Source organism: Mytilus californianus, unplaced genomic scaffold (genome assembly GCF_021869535.1).
Source record: "Mytilus californianus isolate M0D057914Y unplaced genomic scaffold, xbMytCali1.0.p SCAF_11, whole genome shotgun sequence".
NCBI classification, from domain to species: Eukaryota; Metazoa; Mollusca; class Bivalvia; order Mytilida; family Mytilidae; genus Mytilus; species Mytilus californianus.
The window spans coordinates 43,697,671-43,715,433 of record NW_026262593.1 but is presented as its reverse complement, the minus strand read 5'-3'; the positions used below and the strand labels follow the sequence as shown (position 1 = coordinate 43,715,433).

Below are 17,763 nucleotides of genomic sequence, written 5' to 3'. Positions count from 1 at the left end.
TTACAGCCAGTATAAAGTCTGAAATACTTTCCACTGCACTTTAGATTTCCGTATTTGTCCAATTGAATAATGAAATTTGACAATGACCCATCTTTCAGAGGTTGTTTATTCTTTCTAATAATACCTCGATGTGATATTTTTTAAGTATATATTAACATAAATATCAACATAAAAAAATCGTTTAAAAATTTCGTTCGAATTTACATTTACATGCATGCTTGGGTTATTTTCTGGTCTCAGTATTTTACAAATTCTTAAATTTAGTTTACAATATAACCTATTAACTCTAAGGCTTTCAGCAGCTGGTGAGAATTTCAAAGTACGAACCCAAGCGAAGTCAAAAGAAAAGTTTTTCCATAAAATTCATAATTTCAAATTAAATTTAAAATGGTTGAGATTTCTAAACATCACACAGTTTATTTGCACATTATGTAGTACGGGGCTATTAATCACGAACGACAACTCAACAGGAGTTCTATGAAGACTTAAATTTATTTTTAAAGATGTCGCGCTGAGACGTTTTATGTTTACTAAAAAATGTATTTAATAAAATTGAGATAGTTCACGGAGGGCCATCGGAGAATTTTTAAAACGAAACCGCAAGGATGTTTAAATTTGATATTTTAAATGACTGCTGCTTGACTTATTGCCTAGGACTTTCCAAGCTAGCCTGATTTGCGTCTACTTTCGAGTGGGGTTGTTAGATTGATTGTTGCTTGCTTAACGTCCAATGGCAAGTATTTCATGAATATTCATTGCGAGATAAAGTAACAGGTAACAGTAAAAGATAAAGCAGGTAGGTTCGGCAATGTCGGTCGACCGGGATGAAGGACGGGAAATTTTTGACTTCAACTGAAAATAAGAGTATTGATAGAGACTGAACGCAAATGTTCTTTTACCTGCCGAGAGCTTGGCACTCGCTCAAAAAAGCATAGGATTTTATGTCTCCGTTTTAATCGGACGTGGCTGCATATTTATACATCCCGCACATCCAAATGGATGCAACACTTAAGTAATGCTTTTATTTAAAGATGGGAGACGTCAAGGGTCGACATGTTCTATATACTAGTACCCCAGTGAATTCTTGGTTAGGATGAACCATTCTTCTTTTGCTTTACTATAGCAAGACAAAATACTGAAAGAAATTGCCACACATATGCGTCGTTGGTTTGAGAGACTTATTCTACCCAAATCGACATAAACTGTTTACAAGACCAGTATCTATAACATAGCCAAAAGTTGTTAAAACTCCCATTTCTATAAAAAAAATAACTATGCGGTAAAATCGGTTCGAATCGTGAATTATTTGAAAAATAAAATAAGAAGGTACATGACCGTCGAGCCTTTTTCTTGAAGGTAAACACAGATCACAATATTGTTTATAATCAATTCAACAGGCTCGTGATGTTTAAATAAAACCTTTGTACAAAGTTTACTGCATATTTGTACAACTCTCAGATTATCTGTAGTCAAAATTTGACAAATCGGAAAATAATTACAAACTTTCAATGAAGCAATAAAAAAATCTTGTTTTATGAAATCGGTCGTAAGTTGAAATATGTTTTCGTCGGGGGATCATCAGAATCAGTTATTGTTTTTAACCATATAAGGCTTTGGGGAAATCTTTCGAGTTTGTATACTATATACTTATATGAAAAGGTTTGTGATAGCTATAGAAGTGGACAGAACTCATCCTTTAAATATATAGATACACATAAGTAAAGCAAGAACATTTTTTGTATGAAAGTTCCGAATGCCAGTATGTAGTTTTCACGTGTTACCAAAAGAAGTTCAAATTTTAGGCGTAGACAGAGAAAAAAAAAACTCGTTAGCCGTCTTTCGAACCTCCTTAGACGAACACTCGATTTTCTACTGTAGTTTATTTTTTTCATATTTGCCAATCAAGATTACAGATGGGGAATAGAAAACATATAATATTAATAGTTATTATAATTAGAATAACATACGTTGAATTCGTGTGATCTGAAAGAAAAATTGGTTATTTACTTTGCAGATAATATCAAGAAAATCACAAAACGTAGTCTTACTTCCAAGTAATATAGAATCAATTTATTTGCGGTACATTTTGATGTACATCAGGAGAAAATACATATTTTGATATACATTATTGATATATGGGGAGGTGCTGCATAAATGTTATTATCACAAATTGTTATTATCAACATCTAGGATATTAATTCTTTACACGAAATGGAAAGAATTATAGTGTGTATCATATGATGTGTAAATAGTGATTTTACATTTTATGTCATTATTTCAGACACCTAGAAATTAATAATTTTCGCATATAGAAGAATTTTTTGTGTGTTTGACATCGGGTCAAATGTATTTAACAGATTGGACTCCAGGAATAGACAGTTGATATTGACGAAGTCCATAATCTATATTTTGTATACACTATTAATTAAATTGGATGTTTTTAAGAAATCAAATGGATGTAAAATATAACACATTGAACATATTGAATATTTAAATAACTTTGTTTGAATGTGCGAATATTAACACAACGTGCTTGCCTCTGAATGAAAAATTCAATATAAATTTGCTATGCAAATATAACTGTAATGAATGCTAACTTTGTTGAGATCGATTTTAAAGGGATTAATATAAATAAGGACACTAAAGAAAGTGTTTCTAAATATACAATGTCGATTTTTCTCCATCACAAAAATGAAATAGTTGTTTATGATATGATAACGTTGTTTCATTCTAAATTTTAACAGGCGTAATTTAAAATGGCATGCAATTCCCATAATTGATATTGTTTCTGGTGTACAATTATGAGATAAAAATCTGTCATTCATTCATATTTCTATAAATATTCACGGAAACTGTTTATCTAATTGTAAATCTATTGTATAATTACATTTTTACATCGACTTCTTAATTGTACTTTTACTCAATTTGTCGACATCCATTACCGGCCAACCATGACGGTGATTGTTTTCCGGTTGAGTTGAGCCAATCACGGGTCAATATTTTGTCAAGTGGGCGGAGCAATTGAGTAAAGAGGACGAGCAATCAAAACGATTAAGTGATAAAGTATGTCCTTACTATTTCTTTCATTCATAGTATACGATATCCTCAGTGAAATAGTTATTTATTTTCGTCAAATCGTCCGTGCTATTTCAGGAAACGTGTTAGTTATATAATCTTGAAACACAATATGTGATGAAAAAGAAGTAAAACTTCAATAGCGGAATAAGTGTATTTATTCGAAATATTACGATGGAAAACTATATAAATCACACAACTTTATCGAACTGAAAATGTGAAACTTGCAGGCTTTTACATAGAAACACTTAGATAGAAATAAGCTTTGTTATATGGAACTTGTGTAAATTTTGAAGAAAATACTTCACATGAAGAAACGTGATTCTTATTTAAAGTGCTAAAAGGATGACCCGTTTGGATATGAACACTATTTCAACAGGATTTTGTATTCTGTTACAGTTTTTAACATTTGTTGGTGGAATACAGTGGCTGTAAGTATTATATTTTTGTATTTTTTTTTTACATAATTCTTAAAAAAAATTACTGGTACAGCAGCAGCTGCGGTCTATAAAAAATATCAAAACATTACTATGTAACTTTAGGTAGCATCAAGAAAGTAGAGAAACTACAAATTATGAGGGCATCTACATCAGGTTACTTATGCTAGAGCGTAAACAATTTCAAAGCATAACGTTCACAAAAATACAGCTTTGGATATCAGCTGAAACGCAAATAATTCTAAGCATAGAAGTGTTAAATACTTACTAGCTTATATCTGCATTCCTCAACTTATCTGAAATGATTATATACAAGCTAACATACAATTGATACTTTAATCTTTCAGGCATTAAAATTGAAATCTCTACCCCTACAGCTTTAAGCCACAAACTTAGATTTTATTGACAAGTTTTGCTCAGTTGTGAATAAAGAGGTGGTTAAAGCTTACAAATACCACAGAAATACAGGTACACATTCGTATCTACTAAAACAAATATCATTTATTAAGAACGAAAGCTAGCCAGGATAAGAGATGTAGATATCAGTTTCTTGATTAATAACGGTTGACTTTGATATATTTTTATTCAGATAGTGTACACAGGGGTCAGGTTGTCTAAGGCCACTAAATTGATGTACCTACTAATGAAACAATGCTATTAACAAATGTGTTAGTCTCGCCGGTAGTCTTACTAGAGAAAGTGAGATATAGAGGGAGAGAGAGAAGGGACAGAGAGAGACTAAAGCCCTTATAACACATAAAAAGTACCCCATATAGCTTTTAACGTGATTAAATTGTTCGTATTTTAACCGATAGTTTTACTAGAGAAAACGAGATAGAGAGATAGGAGAGAGAGAGAAAAAGAAGGACAGAGACAGAGACTTCCTTTAGAATACATAAAAGATATCCATCGCTTGAATGTTATGTAATTCATTCATATTTTGAATTTGAAAAAAATAAAACCAACTAAATCGTCGAAAAGTTCAATTAAGACCTTCCTATGGTTGAGATTCAACTTCTTTAACCAACAGGAGTCGAAATTAGCATATTCATTTCGATACATGTGTTAGGTTTAAATATAAATATGAAAATGTACTTAATTTACAAGCGGTTTCGCTTGTTTTCACTGTTGGTTGATTATTGAAATTGTCTCGGTATCTTTACATATGTTTTTCAAAATTTCTCACACTTTAAATCTCGAAAATATCCGATTGAAGATTTATTTTCAAATTAAAATTTATTTTAACAATGAAAATCAAACTTTAACCTGATTTGAATGCATTTCTCTATCAACAAAACAGATGTAGGTCTTTTTAATCATTTTAAATTAACCCATTACTTTATCAACTTTTTGTTGAAATGTGCACCGTAAAATTGTACCATTCTTTCAAAATATTTTTTGTATTTTATCATAGCTTTGACAATGAGAGGTTATTGATAAGGGAGATAAACCAAGGGCTTTTATTAAAATTAAAGTAGAACTTAGCATTAATTAAACAAAGCTACAAGGTTTCCAATAAAGTTTTAATTCCGCACTTAGCGAAAGAACACTTCTTTTCGGCGAACTACAATCAATGTCGTGGATTCTTGATTTAAATAGTTGTTTGTTGATTATCGAAGTATTCTCCTTTAATGATATGGAGAATTTCTTTACATAGAAAACTAATCAATGAGAGCATGAATCAATGAATGTAAAATGAATTTGACAGGCTTATTTAAATGAAGATATTTCATCGAATTATCCCCCCTTGAATTCAACACGTTATCAATAGGGCTGTTTGATATTGATAGTCAGATAACACAGAAAAGACTTCAAATTTTGTTGCTTTATTAAAATATAACAAAGGTAGAGATGAATTTAGAAAAATACAAACAATCGGCTAAACAAGGGCGTTGTATCAAAACTTAGTGTCACTTTTTATTAAATACAGGAAAAACAGACCTTTTTTTTAACACAGATGTGCATTATAGTAGTGAAATCTCCTTGACGGGTTCTTTTTATTCTGTCGACTGACCTGACTTAGTTTTAACACACCCTTGAAATTTGACAGTCATAACTTGAAGTTTTGGAAGAAACATTTAATAAGTTTAATTAGATATTAAAAAAATGATGTTTAAGTGACAATTTCAAATTATTAATAAAAATATGGCGACAGCGTCCCAGGCTCCAAATGCAAATTAAAAAATTAACAGGCCCTGGGAAAGGCGGATATGTGACATTTGAAATATTTGTATTTAAAAACTTTATGACTTTAGTGACATTAGAAATGTTTGTGTTCAAAAGCTTGGTGCTCTTTATTATTCCGTTTTCGTCCAAATTTCCTTCACTATAATAAATGAAAGTAACAAATGTACATTGACCTGAACAAGACGGCATATTTGATGTGATGGTGTTAAAACTAGAAAATTTTGTGTAACACATTGTCCTTAGGATATTAAATGATATGAATTATGTTTTACAATAATAACCAAAGGCTTTTGATAAATAATATAATTAACTTTGTCAGAATCTGTCATTAGATTTGAGTAACGAGTAAACAAAAACTTAACAGATAATAGATTTTACATTTTGTTAATTGTATATTTTCAATCAAATTGTATATCCAGAAGGAATGATTTGGCAGCAGACTATGTATCATTCAATTCGACACTTGAAATTTTGCTATTTTATTTACCTTCAAGAAATGAAATCTTGACAAATCGTTTTTCTTAAAATATCAACACCCTTTTTTTTAAAGTTTGTCATCTTGTTTGTCATCTCGTTAAACTTGTCGCTTAAAAAAAGTGTTTTTAGAATTATGATCTTTTTCTAGCTTTTGTCAGTATCGACACGCGTTCTTTGATTTATTGTCCTCCAATTTGAAGATTGACTAATATTGATTTTTAACGTCCAACAGCCAGTATTTCTATATACTAGCACTTGACGAAAGATATAGGAAAACAGTGATATTCTATTGAAGATATAGAGTAATGGAGAATAAAAACTGACAACATAATGTTTCTACATTTGCACGGCCATAAAACGTATTTTGTTAGCGGTGATTGACAAACAGAAATTATATAAGCCTTGCAGAAAAATGTTTTAACAGACAAATCACAACTTATTATATGATTTAATGGTTTAGAATAACATTTGTAAACAGCTAACCATTTTGTCAGAACAGCAAATTGCACATTTGTTTGCAGACGACAATAAATCATAATTTATCCCGCCATTATTACGTGTTTAATGTGAGTCGAGGTGTCCGAATAGCACATTAAAATTTACTAGTTGACAGCTGTAAACAAATGCTGAACATACATCTGGCAAACTTTTGAAATAAGTTCTTCATTTATCAGATATTAATGGCGTGAAATTTGCTTACAGTATCATCTGATTGACAACACCAATTAATTATAAATAGATCTTACAAATTGTAATGCAACACAAAGACTCCCGAAACGTCAATATTTCAAGAGTCAACAGGTTACAAATATTCGACATACAATTCGACAAGTCTATTTATGAAACGATTACTGTCAATTCGTTTTTTTAAAACCTTCCCCTTTCAGAAATTAGTGTCAGGATCCAGGTTATCACTAAAAAGTGTCAAAGATTCCTAAATATATACTCCCCAATTGACTTTCTTTAAGATTAGTACTAGATGCACCAAGATCATGTCATTATTTCATTTCATTACAAGAGTTGACATTCATATTCCAGACCTGAGTGCTTCCCGCTATTATTTTACGTTTGATTTTCTTAATAACTATGGTCTGGTATCATAGCTCAAAATTACGATACTTGCCACTGAACGTTAAGCAACCAAACAATCGATCGATAAAAATGACGAGTCAAGTCGCTTATGATTTGTATGAACAAATACGGGTAGGTCTTAGGAGTGAAAACAGAAACAGAAATTTGCAGTCAGCATCTGAACCTATTTTAAATTCAACTTGTTGTGAGGTTTTATTTTGTTCTTGTCTTAATGTAAAACTCTTTAATTTTTGTTATTACAGGTCGTTGGCCAAAATGTCAAGTCTTTCAACTATACAGATTCCAGAAACATGTGATTCACTCAAAGGACTTGTTAAAAGACAAAGAAAAATTTGTCGTAAAAATATTGAAATTATGGACAGTGTAAAAAGTGGTGCTAATAATGCAATACTAGAATGTCAATATCAATTTAGAAATAGACGGTGGAACTGCAGCATGGTAGAGACACGAAATATATTTGGAAATGTTTTAAAATTAGGTAGGTCTAACCGTTTTTTTTTATCTTTGTTTATTATAATTAAGACTAATACTTCATTTGCATCTGGGGCCTCGGTGGCCGAGTGGTCTAAGTAGTTACTACTGTAATCACTAGCCAGTCAACACTGAGGTTGTGAGTTCGAACCCCGCTCGTGCGGGTGCACTCGACTCCAATCTGAATTGACTAGGATTGTCAGTTTTCCTATCGAAGGTCGGTTGTTTTCTCCGGGCACTCCGGCTTCCTCCACCAATAAAAAATGGCCGCCACGAAATAGTCCAAAAGCGGTGCTTAAAAGTGGCGTTAAAACACAAAAATTCAATCAAATCAAATCATTTGCATCTGACCATGAAATATTAAAAAATGAGAAGCAATACCGTTTTCGAACAGCGAAGCATAACATACATAAGTTAACACAATAAACCATATTTAAATCTTTCATTCTTTCTTTGTTTTAAAGACTTCATATGATAACAATGTATGTGATACGAGAGAATTACGTTAACATTCATTTATTTGATTGAAAAGTTTTTCTAAACTTTAGGATTTGACAAATCCCATATACGTATGAGTATGACCTTTAAAACAAATAAATACCAACCAAGATCAAAGGAAAAAGGTGTTGACAGCATCGATCAAATAGTTCTTAAACGTCATGGTTTAGTTACATTTTGAATCAGAGAGTATGAATCTGAAAAAGCAACATTCGACTTTCATTGTTTTCTAAACCAGAATCAAATAGTTAGTTAATCGTGTAAATATTTGCACAATTAAACGACGTAAATTTGTAAATAGTAGTTGGGTGTATGCGGGGGAGTTAATATATTATCATTAATTTGGACTTTATTAGGATTTTGTGGTCTTGTTTTTACAGTATTTCGATTTTGGATGATACATTCGTCATGAAAAGACAGATATATTCACAAATTCGTGAATTTGCAAATAGGAACACCTTACATTAAGCATAAGATACTTAAAATTTTACATTAATCGTGCTTAAAACCAATCTATGTTATTCAGGAAACACGATATAACTGTTTTTTAGCCACAAGCAAGAGCGACGAATAGATTTGAGTCTACTTCGATAATAAATGCATTTTATATAAGATATATATTGTATTTCATCTCGCCTCTTGGCTAAGGTGGACTAATAATCCTTTAACATATTAAAATACTTTAAAAATTCGTTCAAAAGTAAACTTTTTGACCAAACTATACAGTTGTAAACTTAAGAGACATCTTGCTTCATAATGAGTTATGCTCTGGTCCTGCAGCAAGGTTGGTTGGCTTCAAAGAAATCTATAAGCATAAATCTGTTAAGCTCCTCATTTTTCATTATAACAGTAGTTTATTTGTTATGCATACTATCCTTTTTGACATTATTATGTTATTGAGTTACTGTCTCATATATTTTATTCATATTCATCTTGACATTTTCAGGCACAAGAGAAGCGTCGTTTGTGCACGCGCTGTCGTCTGCTGGTGTAGCTCATGCCGTTACTAGGGCTTGTAGTAGTGGCCGCTTAACACAATGTGGTTGTGATAGAACAGTTAGTGGACCTAGTGACCAGGGATTTGAATGGTCAGGGTGTTCAGACAATATTGCTTTTGGAATAGCATTTGCAAAAACATTTGTGGACGCTAGAGAAAAGCGCAAAAGAAAAAACAATAAAAACATAGGAAGACAATTAATGAACATTCATAATAATCAAGCAGGAAGAAAGGTGAGTTTATATCAAATATATGAATCAAATAAAACTAGCAGTCCAACATAAAACATATTCATTAGAATGTTTTAAATATATATCAGCTCTGTGAATATGATGAAAATTTCCGGATTATCAAGGTATACAAGCAAATCTATGGTCTGTCACAAATGAAATATACATAAGGTTAACATAATACTTTTTAACATAGTATTAAATATATATTGAACTTTTGCAAACATCTGCACATCCCAAATAAACATGATTACTTATAACAAGATTTGTGCAACCTGTACGACTTTCTTTGATGAAAACACTTTTCTGAACCACAAAAACGAGGTTAAAATGTAAAAGTGTAATATGAAGGAATTTCAATTCAGGCATTGAATTTGAACAAGTGAAGCACAATTTAATGGCCTCATGTCGATTTCTTAATACAATATGATTAAAGTTTAATACCACCAAGCCTTTATTAAGATGAGACTGGGCGAATGATTTATTAGATACCTGGACACATTACCCCCATCATTTTCCGTTTCAATCAAATTTGGGATGTTTCCCAGGTGGAATAATAATACGAAATCTAACATAAATCTTACCACTAATGTTAGAGGATACAATACAGTCGATATATTTTATGTCATGGCGTATTGTTGTCGATTTTTATTTACATGTAAGGACTTTACACCTAAAACCCACAAATATCAGGCTGATGTCTATATCAGACAACTTTCCATACTACACATACTATTCCTTTCCATTTAAATGCATTTCAAACTTATATAATAGAAAAGTTTTTTAAAACAAGAATGATCTAATCTACTTGCTACATATATGAATAAAGTACATTAAATGTATATGTATAATTGAAAATATTTTACCCTCTTTCCAAATGATTAGGGATATGTTTCTAGTTTCCACCTTTTTTATCATTTATGTGTTCGTACGTCTGACCGTCAGATCTGAGAAAATCTATACTGTAGCTACTTGATGTATCACGAAACCAAGCTTCATCTTTTTACATTATAAGATGTGATGCGCTTTCATAGGAACATTTTAGTCTTCTTCCTATTGGCCAAATACATGTAAATGTAATTATGCACATATAAATTTGACTAGTTACCAGCCGCAGAATCTGTAATATTTGATATAAACTCAAACCCCTTCTGCTATGCGTATGATACAACATTGGCGACCAAATTTGAGCAACCCCAAAAACAAATATACCCAAAAGTACCAAGAACCAGGGATGAACGAAATGTGCTTCGAAAGGGTTTCTGTTAAACATTATATGTTTTATTCAATACATTGATGCCGTACAAGACCTTCCAAATGTTATGTTGGAGCTTATAATTAAATCTTTATGATCGTGGTACGTGTATACATAAATGACAGAACATGCCAATTTGATGGGATGAATTTGACTATTTTATATCTTGGTAATAGGGACAAAGTACTTGTTTACATGTCCCCCCGTGCATGTTTCGAGCAAGAAAATATTTTGGTGGCAGTGAATGATAGTTTTGTTCCTAATGTACAACGCTAGATGATTACTCTCAATGGATCAAAATGTAATTTATATAAACTCCATTTCAAGTTACATTACTTCAAACTTACAAAACGTATAAAACTGATATTTTTGTGCGTAATGAAGCACATAAAAGATTACTTTTTCTGATTAACTTGCTTTTACGGGCAATTTAATATCAAAACAAATTTTAAAATTCTAAAAATTCAATTTTTAATGTTGAATTTTATTTTCAAGGATTGAAATTTTATTTTTTAGTAAAGTCAAAAGTTAAGGTCTATACTCTCTTTAAATTTTAATGCAAGAGCTTTTTGAATTACTAGGTTGATTAGAAATAGTAGAATGTTTATATACGAAACACATATTTTTAAAATTACGACTTTACTATCCTTTCATCTCTCCCATTCCATTAAAAATGCATCTGTTCATATAATTTAACTGCTTTATAAGAATTAAACAAATGAAGTTTATTTTTGGAATGCTTAATTTTCGATGTAAGACTTCTTTAGGCTGTCGAGTCATGCTTCGTGAAACTGTTCGACGTTTTGGACACAATAACCTGTTCATGCGCTCAAATACGTAATCAGTTAAGTAAAGTAAAGGAATTTTAAACGATTAACATTGATCCATAAGTGTCTTACACATTTACTAAAATATTCAAATAAAAGTATATCTCTAAGTTCGTCGAACATGTTAGATGTATGTTTTCCTTATTAGACTAATCTAAAGATTTATGTCACATAGTTGTACCAACAGACTGGTTATTATCTAGTTTAAGACTGTTCCCTCGCACCCGATTGTATATACACGCAATAATTACATCGTAAATGATTCGACACTCATTTTCTTGAATATGGACGGATTATCGAGGTCCATTCAGTAAAAGGATTTACGACTTCCATTTTCGATCATAAATATCCGTTCTACAAACATACTATATAGTATCTCATAGATACACTTCTTTTTATATTATAATTATCAAGAATTGCCTAGATACAAGAAGATACGTTTCAGTTTTATTCCATTCATCATTTCATGTATGTCTATTCTGATTTGTTGACAGGGGGATTTAACATCATGATAAAAATGCAATTTTGTCCAAATAACAACGCCTTGCCAAGGTTGATAATGTCTTTTGTTAATGACACGTCCTTTACTATGCCTATAAATATTCTTTGAGAAGTTCCCACGGCAAGTTCAAAAAACTTAAATTCCTGCATGATTGTCTTAAATATGGATGAAATATTTGCCACTGGAATTTAAGCAAACATCAATCAGATTAAACTCTGACTCGTCCTTAACAATGAATATAAATATTCTTCGAGGAGTTCTCAGTACAAAAAATCTTAATCTTAATAATTGATGAAATGTTTGCCTCGATCTGGACTTTAAGCAAACACCAATCAAATCAAGTTCTTGAAAAACAACAGACTAAAGCAAATAGGAGACATAGTTATGAAAGATAATTATACAATTTTAAGATGTTATGATAGCAGTCTTAGTTATTACGTTCACATCTTGTTTGATATCAGGGTCACGTGGTAAGGGTCAGTTTTATGTTTGTAAGTTGTGAAATATTTATAAACATTGCTCAATATGTGTTGAAATGTAAATTCCAAAAATGTGTCAGGAATAGTAATTATGACACAGAGAAACGTCTTCATCGATTGTAAACACAAACACTGACACGCAAAACATACACTTTAAAACCTGATGAAAGAGACAGAACATATGTGGGTATACGTCAATGAGACAGCAATCCAACAAATACTCCAAATTCGGTCCGATCGGACGTTGAATAAAAAAGGGGTAACATAATACCATGAATTTCAATATGAAGATCTATAAATCAGTTTTACAAAGTATGTGACGAATTATATCAGTCGGTCAACACAACAATGTTACAAATTGTTTTGGATTAAATAAATTTTTGACTTCCTTTTCAAGTGACCTTTGATTCACACTTAGATGCCAATCACTGCAGTAAGGAAATCAAAGTTAACAGTTATGGCAAAGATAAATTGATAGGCGATCAGTGGGTTATACTTGTCGTAAAGCTATTAATATGACATGCATCGGGTTATTATAAAGCATTTTGACATGTGTATTTTAAAAATTTTGAATGGCAAAATTATTAATAATTACTTTTGAAACAAGGTCTTGGTTTGGAAAGTTTTTGATTTTTTAAAATTCTCATTATTATTGTTTTCATTTTTTGTTGCATTGTCACTCTCGATCAAAAATTAAACTCATTGATATTGTAATGTTATTCTATAATGAAGAATACTAGTACATTTAGTACGTAATTGAGAACTCGGATAGTGAAAGTTAAGATATAAAATATTGTTGGCCGAATGTTAAGAGAAAATTAAAAAGTACACTCCTTGAATGCCTGGTGCACGGTATGTTAGTCCTTTAGACAACCGACTCGTCCTATTTTCAATGATTACATACGCTTTGTTGAAATTGTCACTTAATACATTTTTGAATATCACCTCACTAAATAGAACCTCCTTGGTTTGATTTTTTATTCAAGTTTTAACCGTGTACATCTAACATCAAAAAGATGCAAAGGGTTGATTTGATACAGAGTAAAAAGGTAGGCAGACGAAGAAGCCGATCAGGATTAGCGAGATTATCCCCGCTCTTTTCTGGATTAAGGACCCTTTTCAACTCTGGGTACATCAAGTTGGCATCGATTCGCAGTGAAGTCTGTTCTTCCAATCATCATTAAATCGTAATCATCATAGCTGAACGCCGTCTGTGTTATCAACAATAAGAAGTGTTTCTCAGGAGATATACAAATTCAAATATTTATACGTATAATTCTATATTTTTGGCACCATTTCTTGATTGTCAATCCAAACTTGCCTTATATTTAATTAATAATACAATTCTGGGTGCACTTGACGAGAAATTGAAAAAAGTTTATTTATACAATGATAAAGTATAAGCTGTATTGAAAGAGAAATTAATAGAGTCGGTATCTCTTACTATACACAAAGAGAACAACGCCAGAATCTTTTCGCATTTTCTTAAGCTCTTATTGCAACATGTTGTATTCAATAAATGAACCGGACCGTGATTAACACGTTAAACAATTTTATTTTATTTTACATAGGACGTATTTACGTTTAACTGTATTATTTTCACTCTTTTAATATTTCCAAAATATTGTACCAAACAAGCCAACTGGCTTCGACTTTTAATTGATTAGATTTTAAATCTTCAAAGGTTGAACCTGATTTACGTTTTATTCCAATATAAACAAAATGCAATCCGATCGTTTATTTTGTACATTTATCTTCATATTCTGTTACAAAGCACGCTGTTGCACTTCGTTTGGAGAGCAGCAGTCTGAGGGGTAACATGCACTTGTTTCTTACGTAGAAGTGTAATTATTTCACCGAGGCTATTGTTTGCTGCTCTTAGTATGGGGAAGAGGTGGACCGATGATATTTTTAAGTGTACAATTAGCCCATTTGGCTTTTCTGTCTACACTTAGTACTATTTATAGACATTCGTGTTCATGAAAGTCAGATTCAGCGGGAAAGGGCGGTCTAAAGGAAAAGCCGCAAATCTGCAACATTGTAGCTTTTCAATCTTTGATTTAGAATTACACTTGTCTCAGCACTGAGAAACTTAATATTTAGTAATGACTTTCTACTATCATGGCAAATCTCTCAGCACTATATAAAAATGTATTTATATATATTTTTTCTTTGGATAAATTATTATACACATAAATAACAAACTGAGGTCAAAACTTTACATATTATTTATATATTAACTTATACATATTTATTATAAATTATCAATATGACATATGGTAAAATTTATCACCGGTAGCCAAAATCCAAGGTGCAAAAGAGCTTCAAGGTTATATCATGTCTGTCAGTATCTGTAAATAAACTATATGTAAAAAGTAAAAAAATATATGAGATGAAAAATGTTTCGTCAGTAATATGTCGAGAATTTATCAAAGAAGGTTTGATATCGTGTTTTGTTGTAATAAACATTTCAAACCGAAATGTTTATCAAATCAAGCATAAATTATACGAAACAACAGAATTAATGACTTCCGGAGTATTTCACTTCCATGTCTGGAAAAAGTGCTAAAACATGGTTGTATATTTGACCTATACAAAACACAAAGAAATATAAAAAAGAAATTCCTGTCATGCCATCCGCAAAACTATAGTGCTGTCATCGGGAAAATCACGCGCATTAATGCATACATAATGTTTGCTGACGAGATTGAAACAGATCATTACACGACAGTGTACATGCTTTCGATTTTACATTTTTATAATTTCTTAAAAACTTGATTGTTCTTGAAGTGATACTTTTTTTTTAAAGATTTTAAATGGTTTTAATATGTTTCTTGTTTATTTCCAGAGTATTGAAAATAATATGAGAATAGAATGCAAGTGCCATGGTGTGTCAGGATCGTGCGAATTACGAACTTGTTGGCGAGCAATGCCAACTTTTAGAGAAGTTGGATCCAAAATAAAAGAAAAATTTGACGGAGCAACAGAAGTAAAATTAGTTTATACAAACACTTTACCAAGACTTGTGCCTGTCAATCCAGAATTCAAGGCACATACAAGTTCAGACTTAGTTTATTTAGTGGCCTCTCCCGATTTTTGTGAACCAGATCCAAAGTCAGGTTCTTTGGGAACAAAAGGCAGAATATGTAATAAAAACTCTAAAGCAATTGACGGTTGTGATCTGTTGTGCTGTGGGCGAGGATACGAGTCCCGTAAGAAGAGAATTGTAGAAAGATGTTACTGTAAGTTTCATTGGTGCTGTTACGTATCATGTCAGGAGTGTGTGCGCGAAGTCGAGGAACATTATTGTAAATGAAAGAATCAAAATCATCGGTTGTAAGAATACTGCAAAATTCACCAGAATGATATTACAGTAAAATGAAATCCAAGCATTATGTATCACAAGTCATAAAGTCATTTCCCGCACAAAGTGCTTGTAAAAGTATTTACATGTATGCAATCGAAACACGAAGAGGAGCTCCGAGTATGACAAGTATGAATATGGAAGGAACATTGATCAAATGTCTTCTTTTTGAGAAATCTCAGGTTAATCAATTTCTTATTATTTACAGTTAGACTACTAAAAGGCTGTGATTGTTCTGTGTACAAGTACGATATACAGGAAAAGTAAAATGAATGAAAATTGTACGACTTTTGTACACTATTCGTAAATTATAATACTGTAATTGATATACGATATTACTTAAGCACATGTGCCTCAACAGTATGCAAATGTGTTTTGACTATGTTCAAAATGTTAATACTGTAGATATTAAATACATGTGCCTTATTGTAAATGTATTATGTGCGACTGTAGGTTGGTCTTCAACTTAATCATTATTATCGTCGGTAGCACAGAAGTGGTTTCCGGTCTACCTCGTGAAACCACTCACGTGTTATCGACAACCTATCACTGTAAGTGCTATTGTCTGTGGTTTCACAGATATTACCAGTGTCACAATTTGTTGTTTTGAATCTGCAATAACCATTCTCATGTTCTTTTATCAGTGGTGGATTAATGGGACGTATAGGACGTTCAAACACCCATCCCCCTTCCCCCTTTGATTGGAAATATAACATTTTTTTAGCATAAAACGTCCCCAAAATTTTACCCTAGGGTGTATATATTCCATTTTGGGGAATTACACCCCCTTAAAAAAAAACCTAGACCCGCCTGTTCATTACAGATATCTTTATACTACAACAGCTATTTTTTTTTAATTTTTTACATGATATCAATGTAAAATTGGTTATTTCTACGTCACGTCGATACTGTCGATTTCGATCACTTTTGTGACACTGGTGATCATTACTAAAAATGCTAATATTTATGTTAATTTATGTTTAATATGTTTCAGCACATTGCCTTTATCTTGCCTTCAAAATTCATTCTTTTCTCCTTAATTTCGCAGAAATAAAAAGAAGATTTCAGAAATTCTAAATTTTGTTCATATGTGACACGGAAATTTAAAAATATTGGTGCCATTTTAAACAATAATCAATTTGAAATACATACAATACACACATGTTAAGAGTTAGAAAAGAAAATGTATTAATGATAACATCGCAATCTTAAATTCGTAAACATATCTATTCATCAACGTCATAAACAGCAATAGAAAACAAAAATTATTTCATATTTCTTATATTCACATAGAAAATAGGTATACATAAAAATATAATTGTCACATGAATTTTGATAATTTTGTATAACGATCTAGACTTTTATTTCATAAGTTGTATTCATTTATTTTTCATAGATGGTAAATTTTATGTTCAAAGGTTAACAGGGCCAAACAAACTCTCAGCATTTCCCACTTAAAATCAAAATATTTCATTATCAAATGTGCTGTTATATATTAGTATGTAGGTATATTATATACCTCTGAAACATGTGATATGTTTTTGTTGTAAAATTGTCTCATGAAGTTAAAAAATATAGAAAAAATAAAATATATCTATTTTGTTATATTTGTATCTATTTTATCCGTTAAATATTTCGATTGGCACTACATGTATATGGATGGTATTTTATCCTCTTTGTTGATTGTATGCCTCCAATACGCGTCACTACACCTGAGATAACACCCGGTTTTTGGCGTGATTCGTGTTGTTCAGTCTCTAGTTTTCTATGTTGTGTTTTGTATACTGTTGTTTGTATTTTGGTCTCTTTTTTTTTGCAATGCCATTGTCAGTTTTTTTTCCGCTTATGAGTTTGATTGTCCGTTTGGTATCT

The 17,763-nt window shown here is 31.4% G+C and overlaps 1 protein-coding gene across 1 annotated transcript; it reads left to right on the top strand.

The window, feature by feature from the left end:
• Positions 1-2,803: 2,803 nt before the first annotated feature.
• LOC127720140 (protein Wnt-4-like) lies at positions 2,804-17,496 on the top strand. Its single transcript, XM_052226601.1, has 4 exons — positions 2,804-3,506; positions 7,511-7,746; positions 9,184-9,467; positions 15,376-17,496. Exons 1-4 carry the CDS (start codon positions 3,421-3,423, stop codon positions 15,841-15,843), a joined length of 1,074 nt encoding a protein of 357 aa, XP_052082561.1. The 5' UTR covers positions 2,804-3,420; the 3' UTR covers positions 15,844-17,496.
• The last annotated feature ends 267 nt before the right edge of the window (positions 17,497-17,763 follow it).